The sequence below is a fragment of the Nilaparvata lugens genome, chromosome Y (assembly GCF_014356525.2).
Source record: "Nilaparvata lugens isolate BPH chromosome Y, ASM1435652v1, whole genome shotgun sequence".
Classification (NCBI taxonomy): Eukaryota; Metazoa; Arthropoda; class Insecta; order Hemiptera; family Delphacidae; genus Nilaparvata; species Nilaparvata lugens.
This window is the reverse complement of record NC_052519.1, coordinates 8,732,549-8,744,508: the sequence shown is the minus strand read 5'-3', so window position 1 is coordinate 8,744,508 and position 11,960 is coordinate 8,732,549. Positions and strand designations below refer to the sequence as shown.

Genomic DNA, 11,960 nt, shown 5'->3' with positions numbered 1-11,960 from the left:
CTCAAATCACCAGTCTCCCTACTAACTTTATCCAAAGAGGCTAGCAAGAATGCAATTTTTCATGGAGCAGATTTGTGCAGCATACCCAAATCAATGCAATCTCAGATTTTAGAATATGGTGAAAATCATGAATTACAATGTACAACTAACAGCAACAGCCTTCTTTCTAAATTGTATGCTATATGCAAAAGACTCGATATTAAAGGCCTCATGAACATGATTGCAGCTGAACACTTGGCATGTGAAGATGTTACAGCATTGTATCTGCAAAATCTAGACTTTCGAGAAGAAGATACCAATTACATATCGTTTGATAAACAACAGGGTATAGATTTAACAAAAGATTTCCATTTACCATCATGTTTGGACCATCAGTGTTTGTGTCCCATAAATACAATAGTAACATACAAATATTGTTGTCAGGAATTCTTTGACATTACATCAAATATGTTTAAATTTCAAAATAAGAGTATATATATTGATCCATTCATTTTGAGAGAAATTAACCTGGAGGAATATCGTTCATTTGACAGAAAACCCGAAGAGTATACTTTTGATTATATTATGAGAAACCTAATCTATTTTCACTATAGGTAGTGGACACTAATAATGATAACAAGATAAAAAAATAAAGTATGAATTTGTTCGCACACACACACACACACCACACACACACACACACACACACACACCACACACACACACACACACACACACCACACACACCACACCACACACACACACACACACACACACACATACATACACACACACACACACACACCACACACAAACACCACCACACACACACACAACACACACACACACACACACCCACACACACACACCACCACACACACACACACACACACACACACCACACACACACACACACCACCACACACCACACAAACACCACACACACACACACACACCACACACACACACCACACACACACACACACACAACACACCACACACACACACACACACACACACACACACACACACACACACACACACACACACGCACACACACACACACACACCACACACACACACACACACACAACACACACACACAACACACACACACACACAACACACACACCACACACACACACTCACACACACACACACACACACCACACACACACACACACACACACACCACACACACACACACACACACACACAACACACACCACACACCACACACACACACACACAACACACACACACCACACACACTAACATGAACTCACTCTATACTACTGGATTGCTCTTTGCAATGAATGTAACTTACAAAGACAACGTCAGACATTCATCACAGTATTTCTACATAATTCAGCATCTTATGATACCCACCTAATTGTCTCTGCACACGGTTCCGTCTGTAGTGATAATTCTCATAAATTACCTTTAATTCCTCAGACAAGTGAAAAATATATATCATTTACTATACAATTGTCCAATCGAATCCATCTCAGATTTCTTGATTCGTACAAATTTTTACCTGATAGTTTGGATTCGTTAACATCCAATCTACTTCAACCTGCTGGCCTTACACCAACTATTGAGCAAATAGCTTGTATTCTCAAACACACATTGAAACATTTCGAACATCAAAGTTTACCTCTTGTATCATGTAAAGGAATTTTCCCATAAGAATATTGTGATTCTTGGGCTAAAATGAACGATGAAAGTTTACCACCTATAGAAGAATTTTAAAGTTCTCTTTGTGATAGTACAATAAGTGCAGATGATTATCAGCATGCACAAAAGGTTTGGAAACACTTCAATTGTCGCACACCTGGTCAATACAGTGACTTATATTTGAGAACAGATGTCCACTATTAACAGATGAGAATTTGCCTGTTGCATCTTCTTCTACCTTCTCCACCACCAACTCCTCCTCCTTCTCATCCTCTCCTTCTCCTTAAAGAAACAAGTGGTAGTAGCAATGATTTTATTGGTTGTGTTATTGTGTGTGTTATAGATGATATCAAAGATTATTAGGTTGAATGTTGATGCCATTGAAATAAGCTATAATATTGACCAACAATGCATGCAAATAAGACATGCAGATACTGCAATGGTATCAGCTCGTGTTCAACAAGAAAATTGTGGAACTTATTGTGATAAATTCATATTCAAAATGAATATTAACAGACTATGGTTTGAAATAGAATTGACAGTACGAAAAAGTAATTTTACATGTGTTGAAACAATTGTAAAGTCAAACAGTGTGTCATTTTACTTCTCATCATTTCTTTTGAAAGGTACATAATTATTAATGGTGAAATACTATGGTTCTTGTTCTCCTCAACATCATCATCATCAACCATATTATTGTGGCTTGTATGCCACTAACACTCTATAGTGTGTGTTCATGTTTTATATATGAATCTTTCACTTATTATTGTAATTATTATATGTTACCATCAACACTGACACTCTTTGTTTTGTAATTCAGAAGTAAATCATAGTGTTTATAGGATTGTGTATGTGTTTGTCAAATCAAAATTTGTGACTTGTATGCCACTAACACACTCTATAGTGTTCATGTTTATAATATAAATCTTTCACTTATTATTGTTAATATGATATGTTACTAACACTCTTGTTTGTTATACAACTGTCACTCTTGTTTGTTATTCAGAAGAAAATCAAAGTTCTGTTCATTCCATAATGTGTTTTAAAAAAAAAGCATAACTAACTCACACTGTCACTCTCTCTCTTCCTCCTCTTTCCCTACTCCACCTACTCACGCAAAATGACTATACTTACTGTAAGTGTTCACTTGTAATATAGTGTCTGTACAATGTACTAAACACACAACTGAACTGTGTCAGTTGTTTTTCTAGGGGAAAATCAATATAGAAAGTTTGTCTTGTGGCAGTTTTACATGCCTACCCCAATGGGGAAGGGGTAGAAAAAAGTAGTTGTGTAGGCCACAAAAAACACTTCAATCAATAGTGACAATTACAGACTAAGCTAAGCCGCTGCCACCCCGCCCTCCCTTCATTCCTCCGAGCTTGTTAGCCAAAAGGAGAAAATCAATAGCTCATAGTGTCAAGCTAACGAAAGGTAGTAATCAGGATAAGAAACAGGAGTTGTTTATGCAACCCGCTTCACATCAAATCAATACTTGGACTCGGGTGACACTGAAAATGCTTCCTTACTGGGTAAGGAGGGAATCAATAGTGTTGGTACTACTTATTAATATTTAATTTCAACATCTGAAGGGGAAACAGGACACTTGTGTTATTTCAATAGCCTATTAGATGCACAACAATTGTATGTCTGAAATCAAATCAATACTTGGACTGGGGGTGACACTGAGCGCACGCGCGTGCACCCTGCTTATGGCGGGAAAAGATTTTGTGGTTATGCTATCCAGGGAGAGGGAGAAAAATCTAGTTTGAGGTTGGAAAAGGAAAAAGGAGTGAAATTTGTGGCGGGAAATTTCAAGGTCAAGTGATGTCACTGATCAGCTGATGATGTCACTAACCAGCTGTCACGTGACGTCACAACTCAGCTGAGGTGGCGGGGGTGGGGGACATTGCTGGTGGTGGGGTGGGGGGACAAAACAGCTGATTTTGTTCTATACTTCCCCTTCTTATCCTACTCACACATACACTTATATATTTTGATCTTTCTCTGTCAATCCTGTTCTAACCCTGTCTCGTCTGCAGAATCTCATAAAAATCCCAGATAAGTTGATTTAATTGTTCTTCTGTTAAATGAGCATTTTTTTCTATGATAACCTTCTTAATTCTATTGATAGACTGTTCAAGAATTGTGCACTCACATTTCCATGACCCTGGGATATCACCCTTCCCCCAGAATTTATCGTATGATGTACCATATAAATCACAAACAACAATATGATCATATCTTTCACTGAACCAAAAACCTAATTTTTCATTATCTCTCACAAAAGTTAAATATTGTAGATTTGTCCATCCTTTTTCTGCTAAATGTTGTAATGTATCTAGGTGCGTGTCCAAGAGTTCACTTAATTTATATCGATAACTCATTTTTTCTAAAGGAACAGAATGGTATCCACTCAATTGATAAAAATGTCTATCTATAATGAATTGAACGCACAAATCTGAAGACTTTGAGTCAGACTCCACTGATGCCGCACCAAACACGTTATCCATCTCAGTACAGTAGCTTGATGTATCACCAAAGACAAGATCACTACTGACAGATTACCTTGCTCTAGCTTATTATTATTATGAAAAGCACACTCTAGCGATAATTTATTGTACTTCTCTCACCAAGCGCTTTACTACAAAGTCGATATGTTCCAATCAAAAGGGAATACAATTTTCTATCATCAATAGAGACTTGTCAAGTATGTTGTAATTTTTGTAGAAATTGCAAAGAATTGGACATTCATAAATCTATCTCTCAGACTAACATCGAGAGAAGCGTTTTAACACTTGATATAGAATAATGTTTGATTTCTTACTAGCAAGGATTCCTGCATCAATAGTGGTTTATCCCATTTCCTAATCTTATTTCGTACATTTTGTATATATTCCAATATTCTCTTACTATCACATTTTTTCGAAGCAACATGGAAAAGTAATAGCATATAATAAAGAGGAGAACAAATACTATTCTCCAGATATACTATTCTTCATTGCAAGCTGATAAAAATTGACTGTTGCTAACACTAGGGTATTTTCACTTGTGGAAAGATACAATAAGTTGAGGTGAGTATATGCATACCACATAATTCTATTTGAGTTCATGCAGCGCATCATTCTATACTACAGAGTGTGAGTTCACTTTCATCAAGATAATTCTTCAATATTCATTTTTATATTGTTGACTAATCGTTCAAGTAATGACATCATCCAATAGCTTTGATAAATCACTCAGACAGAATATTATTTTTCTCCCCACAGAAAACTAGCTATTTTCCATTAAACTTAATAGCTGCTGAATCTATCCAACAGTTGAGCTGTCTTGAGTGCTCACTTTGTTTAAAGCAAGCTTCTCCTAACATTGAGTTGCTGATTAACCACCAGAACAAGGTAACGATTAGGATAAAATATTTAAGATATATACATCTATTTAGATGCACAAGATTTACCTAAGAATTCACAAATAGTAATTAACCTGAACAAACACTAGTTTCACAATAGTTACTCAATTTATACCAATTTCAGATCAGTGAATTTGTTAATCTAACAAAAATCATAAACTATTACAGTTTTCATTCGAATCTCATTAGTCAACTTATTAGGAAGAAGAAATCTTCTCACTTTGTCCTTACAAAAAGAAACAAGAATCGTTATTTGGGATAAAGTTATCCAGGATGATGTGAATCTTTTTGGAAGAAATAATCACCACTGGAGAGATGTAGGAATGATTGCATTGAAACATTGCTGAAGCGTTTTTTCCAAAATTTGAATCAACATCTAAGAGGAGTGAGAACATGCAAGTTCGGTTACCAGCCATCAGGCTTGCTTTGCTCGCCATATCCGTCTAGCTCTGCCCCCTGGACCCCCAACTGGATCGTCCAAAAATGAGATCAGCGGAGTTTCTGGTTTTGTTAAATATTATCGTACACACAAAAAGAATCTTTCCACAAAAGAGATTGTTTTAGGAGAGGACTGCACAGGTTGTACTGAATGGTAGATAACACATCTAGTAAGCATCAGGCTGTAGTCACTACATGACTATGTGTTTTCATCAAACATATTTTTTACAGATTCCAATGAAACATTTAAGTTGGATGAATCACTTGATAATTTCGGTGCATTTTCATTATTTCCAGCTTCTGATAATTGTTTCTTGTCCTCTGCTTTTTCTATATATATATACATTATAAATCATCGCATATTGTACACCTTTAATTGTACATAGCTGCACTTATCGAAGCACTTAGCTTGTTCCTCCCATCCAGTCTCAATCCTCCCACACAATGATAACACACTTTTTTCCTGTATAGATGAATCCTACCTCACTGAGTTTGTTTGATGGAAATGGACCTATGTAGCAAAGGACTTGAGACTTGTGAGTAGAGAATTTAAGGTAAACAGCTGGTTTTATTTTTAAAATATTAAGTTTCTCTGTGATTCCAACAATATCAGTATATTCTCCAATATCTCTTTTCAGCATTACACCGTATTTAAGGTTGTAATCTCGATTGCTATCTACACTAGATATAGTTACATTTCCAATAGATAGTTTACAGCTAGGTGATGATCATGTATTGCATCATTAGACTCCAACCAACACTGCAGAATGCGCACTGCACTATATCATTCATTTTTGTGAAGTAAAACCAAGCCCTAAGCATTTCAGAAACACTTATAAATGGTACTCACCAACATTCAAATGTTTTCACGTTAAAATTTTGTTTACTGCACACTATACGTTCTTGATTCTTCACAATCCATTTTTACACAAAACTTTTCCAATAAAAAACACAATTTCAAATATCGATTTTAAGCTAGACAAACACTAAATCATCATTCAAGGATTAGCCTGTTCCAATATCTATTTCAACATTGGTTGTGTGATGTCTCTTCTCCCACCTAGTGCCAAGCTTGAATTAGAAGTGTATTTGCTAGCATACGAAGTGGATGGCTGGACAGTCTTCTCTACTTTCCTTCAATATTTGCAATAAAGACTCTACATTCAGTTTGGTTCTTATTTCTTCGTTTCTTATGTACTCCAACTTAGTGTAACATTTAACTGCTCGGAGGAACCTCATTTTGCGTGCATGCAAATACACTTCCATAAGCAATTAGTCTGTAGAACTTCATCTGACCGGCTTGTCTTGTATAAACTCTTCATTTTATGCAGACGATACTGTTAAACACAGAAGACCAACTTCAATTTGCACTTTTCATGTTAAATACAAACTTCTTAACAAAAACAGAAAATCCTTACTTGCATATTTTTATCTGAGAATAAAGCTAGTGAGAGATTGATTGTGTGCTTTACTCGTGTAGATTACAATATTTATACTGGTTTTTACACTTATATACTATACAGCTAATTATAAATGAATTTACATAATATAGACTAAGAAAATGTTTTTTGGAGTGCATATGATATGAAAAAAGCAATTGTCAATAGCTGTAGCTTATATTGTTATGCATCAACATGAATTAGTGGAGTTTTGTATTCTTTGCATTCTTTGGGAAGAATATTCAAAACATCCTTGCCACTAACTCTCTACCTCTAGAACGAGAAACTTGAAGAGTAATAGGGTTTTAGCACATCTACAAAGAGTTTCTTATCTATAGTAGTCTGGGATTGCTTCTCTCCCATGAGTCAGTGATTGATTCACTTTAATCTGTCAGTATAAGTTTAATTGGGTTCTTATATGTTAGAGATTCATGATGCTGATGGATGAGAGACAACCTTGTAAGCTGTCAGAAGTAAAACTTGCTAATGATCGACTGAGAGGAAAATTGGAGCATATCTTCCAAGGCTGTCTCTCACTACACTTGCATATGAGAGAGAGAGTTTCTTGTTGTGTTTTACCAGTAAATAGAGTCAAATATGGTCATATATCTCTTGATTTCAATTTCATCTAATGAATTAGATCTGATTGCAAAGAATATTAAATTTTTGATAGGTGAATGATGTAGCAATAGCAAAAAAAAAGTGATAAAGCTTCACCACATCGGGACTAGCAGATTATCAACAGAATCTCAAAGTGAGTATTATTATTTCTTGCTTTCATATTACAGAATCAAAAAGTGATTCATCCCAGGTAGCACACCTACGTGTTTCCAACGTTGAAATTTGGTTGTTGAGGTCGAATAACCGTTAGTGGTTGAATTTTTCAACGTTTTAAATGCAACATTGTTTTCAACAGTTGCTCTCTCGTTGGAAACACATTGAAAACGAGCTTCCAATTCTACCACTCACAGTGCTACAGTGCACAAAAAACAGATCTAGCAACTCTCGTCAACGACTATCGACAATCAATGCCATTTCATGTTTGAATTCTCATCACGTTGATGAAAGCTGTGAACACTTTTAGAAGTGTCTACCCATTCCACTTTGATGTCTTGGTAAGTTCATTTGATTTATTATTTTCATTTAAAAAATGAGATTGTTTGGTGATTTATTATCCAAACTTGAAAACAAATATTGTGTGTTATTCACATGTGTTTACATTTGAGGTTAGGGTTAGGTATATTTGTTGAATTAGAGAGCTCTGATTTAATATATTAGAAAATAATATAATACAATGAGCTTGGTTTCAAGAATATTGTACATGTAGTTTTCTACTCAACTTCCAAATAAATTACAATTACTTTGATTCCTGCACAAATATTTTCATTTTGCTATCTATGTATTGTTTTTGTCACAAGACTGCTTATGTTAAGAAATTCAATCGAACTCAATATAATAAAAAATATAAATTTTTGTCAAATATAACCCAATTCAACCTGCAAACAATGAAAGTATGTTGCTATGGCACTCATAAAAATAGTCTTTGTGGGCTAACATCAAAGTGATTGCTTTCAACAAGTTCAGTAATTAACTTGGTGATCCAAGAAATTGAAAATGGGTGTCCGGAGTTCAGCTCATGAATATTAACATTTTTCAAATATTGTCATTCCATGGTGACAAAATTTAGCTTGAACTTGTTCATTTTAGAATTAAATTTTCAATTAATTTATGCATGTTCACAACCCATATGTCAATGATATTTTTGATTAATTTCATTGCGATTTCAAACTTTTGGTCTAGGTTTACAAAATTTAGTAGGCCAATAAAAAATGGTTGAAATATTGGCATACAACTGTTTTTTTTTTCATAAAACTAAGTATGTACCTACAGTAACTATAAAATTTTACTCATAAATCTAAAAAATAGATTTTTGACTGTTTTTATATAGAGCCTTATTTTTTTAGTTCTATAGGCCTAATGAAAAAGGAGTATTACAAGTTGAAATTCGTCTATGCTACAAAATTTGGAAACCAAATATTCTTACTTCATTCTTAGTCTGTTTGAACGTTTCAACAAACAGCTGGCGTGACTTTCTTGTTTGACTATTGTATAGTAATGGACTATTTTTATCTGAAAAACAGTCATCACCTCGCTTTGTGATTCAAAATATCAATGTGTATGACAAAATATTATAGATGTGCATTTGAGAAAAATTTCTGTACTTGTTGTTAAAAGCAATTCCCTTTTAACAATGCAACCTTATGTTTCAGATACTATCAAAAAATCTTGTGGGTCGACTGTGGGCTTTGAGACCCAAATTGGAGACGTTATTAAGGATTTGCTAAAATATGTGACAGAGTATTTTCAGCAGAGAAAAATACAACTAATTTTGTCAGTAATTAAAAAGTATTATGAAATGAAAGTGGAAAGTTATTTTGAATGTTCGTTTCTATTGGAACACTGTAATAAAATATTTGTTTGTCTATTGCATAAATCACAGACTATCATCATACCTGAAAACTAAAATACAGGTAGGTTTATAGGATGCCAATTAGCAAGACTGTAATATTGTCTTCTGAAATTTACAGCTGGTGTAAAGTATCAATAAATTGAATCGTTTAATTCTAAAACCATCATCTAGGTATGGCTAAATAAAAACTAATTGACAACATCAGCTGATGGTTTAGAAAGACAATATTATTGTTTTGCAAATTGGCATAGTTTAAACCTGGCATAAATGTCAAGTAAAAATTTAGATGATCTATATCATTTACTAGAAAGAATTGAGCTATTTTTGCTCACCAAAGATGAAATTATCATACTAAAAATTCAAGATTATTAAACAACTGCTGAACTCTTGAAATAATAGTTTCAAGTAATGTTTCTCACAGACATAAAATGTTTTTGAGCTTGGCAGAGTATACTAAATTATCATGGTAATTTGGTTGTAACAATCTCAGTTTTTGAACAAACTTCCATCATACTAAATTTAGTGGATCAAAATTGAAGTAATATGGGAATGGAAAGGAAAATAAAAATCTCAGTACCCTTTTTGAATCATTTAAATAATGATTAATAATAGTGATTGAATAATTCAAAAAGGGTACTGAGATTTTCATTTTTTTTTCTATTTCTATAAAAAGTAGCCCTATACAGAAAAAGATGAAGTAATATGGTTTTATTGTGTGTTTGTCACCTTACCAATGTACTGCATTGCACGGTAATATTTCTGTTACATGAAATCATATGTGAATAAATGGAAATATGATTTCATATTTTCATCTTTTTTCAAACGATTTCAGAAATATTACCATGTGATTGATAAGGTACTGGTTCAAAAGTATGGCTAATTCAACGTCTATCTATAGTTGAAAATAATGGTTGTCACGACGTGCTTCCAACATCTATTTATAGTTGAAAATAATTGTTGTTACAATGTTTTTTCAACTATTATTCAACATTGAAAATAATGTGGAAACGGCGGACAATTTTTGGTGTTTTCAATGTTGAATTTCAACGTCTTTTCAACATTAAGGTATTATGTGTTTCTAACATTATTTCAATGTTTCTGTGCTATCTGGGATCAAGTTAATATGCAAATAATGTGCATAACTATTAAGTGAATCAGTAATTTCCAACACTTGTAATGTGAACAGATGTATTAGTATAATTTATCAAATAGTTTCATCAAATAACTAACACTAACCTTTGATTTGCTGTGTCCTCCCACTCCTCCTCCACTCCCTCCTCCTCCTCCTCCTCCTCCTCCTCCTCCTCCTCCTCTCCTCCTCCTCCTCCTCCTCCCCTCCTCCTCCTCCTCCTTATCCCCCACTCTAACTCTGCTGATTGCTTCTCATGTTATCAGATCATGAAATCATGATGAAAAACAACTCTAAGTTGAGTGGATTTTGGAGCATATGCTGTGAGTAAAAATAACACAGACACACTATCTCGCACTAGTAATTTACAATCTACACAGAAAAGTTTTCTCTCTATTTGTTATGCAACATGACAAGACTTCTGTAATGTTTCAGATAGTATACTTGCATATTTAAGGTTGAATTTATGCTCAGATTGCACATGCACTGAGTCAACATAAATGTGTAGTCTTCCTAATATTTCTGATAAAGGAAGAAGCAAAAGCTCGGTGAGTGGGATTTTATTCACAAAATCATTATGCTCAGATTGCACATGCACTGACTTGACACAAATGTGTAGTTTTCCTAATATTTCTGATAAAGGAAGGAGCAAAGACAGAGTGGGATTTTATTCGCAAAATCATTCAAGATTCGGTAATCCGAAGGTTCTTCCTTTTGAATTGAAATTTTCCTATAGGTTGACTACCATCTCTTTCCATTGATCATTATTCCTCTCCAATAATGTCATTCCACTAATATTATTTGTTAGCTCATTCTAATAATCATATAATAACAAATAGAGTGAGAGGAGAAAGACAAGTGTAGAATAAATAACAATTTTCGCCAAAACAAACAAGAAGAGAGATTTACTCCTGGTGTTCTCATAATGGATTGTTTTTCAGAATCAAAGATGATAACAGTATACACTGAATTCAAATGCAGCAGATCACATCAGCTTAAGTAGATGAGATTTAAGACTTTAAGGAAGTTTTTCTGCTCGAAATCCTCTCCCCCCTCGTCAATCCCGCCTCCCCTTCCCCCCGCCCGCAGGGTGGGGGGTGTTCTAAAAATAGATTTCCCCCCTCTCTCTCTCTCCCTCTCTCTCCCTCTCCTTCTCCTTCCCTCTCTACCCCACTCTCTCTCTCTCTCTCCCTCTCCCTCTCCTTCTCCTTCTCCCTCTCTCTCTCATATCTTATCTTATCTAATCTAATCTTATCTTATCTAATCTAATCTTCCCCTCCCCCAGTGAGGACGAGGGGGATGGAGAAGGAGAGAGTGATCTCTCTCTCTCAGTGAGGGAAAAAATAGTTTCCCTGTGAGGGGAGTAAGGGGAAAAATAATTTCCCTTTGAGGGAAAAAATCTCTACTGTCAGATTGAAG

General features: G+C 34.7%; 1 protein-coding gene across 1 annotated transcript in view; it reads right to left on the bottom strand.

Moving 5' to 3' along the window:
- LOC120355141 (UDP-glucose 4-epimerase-like) overlaps positions 1-5,502 on the bottom strand; it is a 9,231-nt gene extending 3,729 nt beyond the window's left edge. The window contains exons 1-2 of the mRNA XM_039443460.1: positions 5,475-5,502; positions 1,814-1,938 (exon numbers count right to left, since the gene is read on the bottom strand). Coding sequence (XP_039299394.1) covers positions 1,814-1,938; positions 5,475-5,502 — 153 coding nt within the window. The remainder of the gene's footprint in view (positions 1-1,813; positions 1,939-5,474) is intronic.
- Between the last annotated feature and the right edge of the window lie 6,458 nt (positions 5,503-11,960).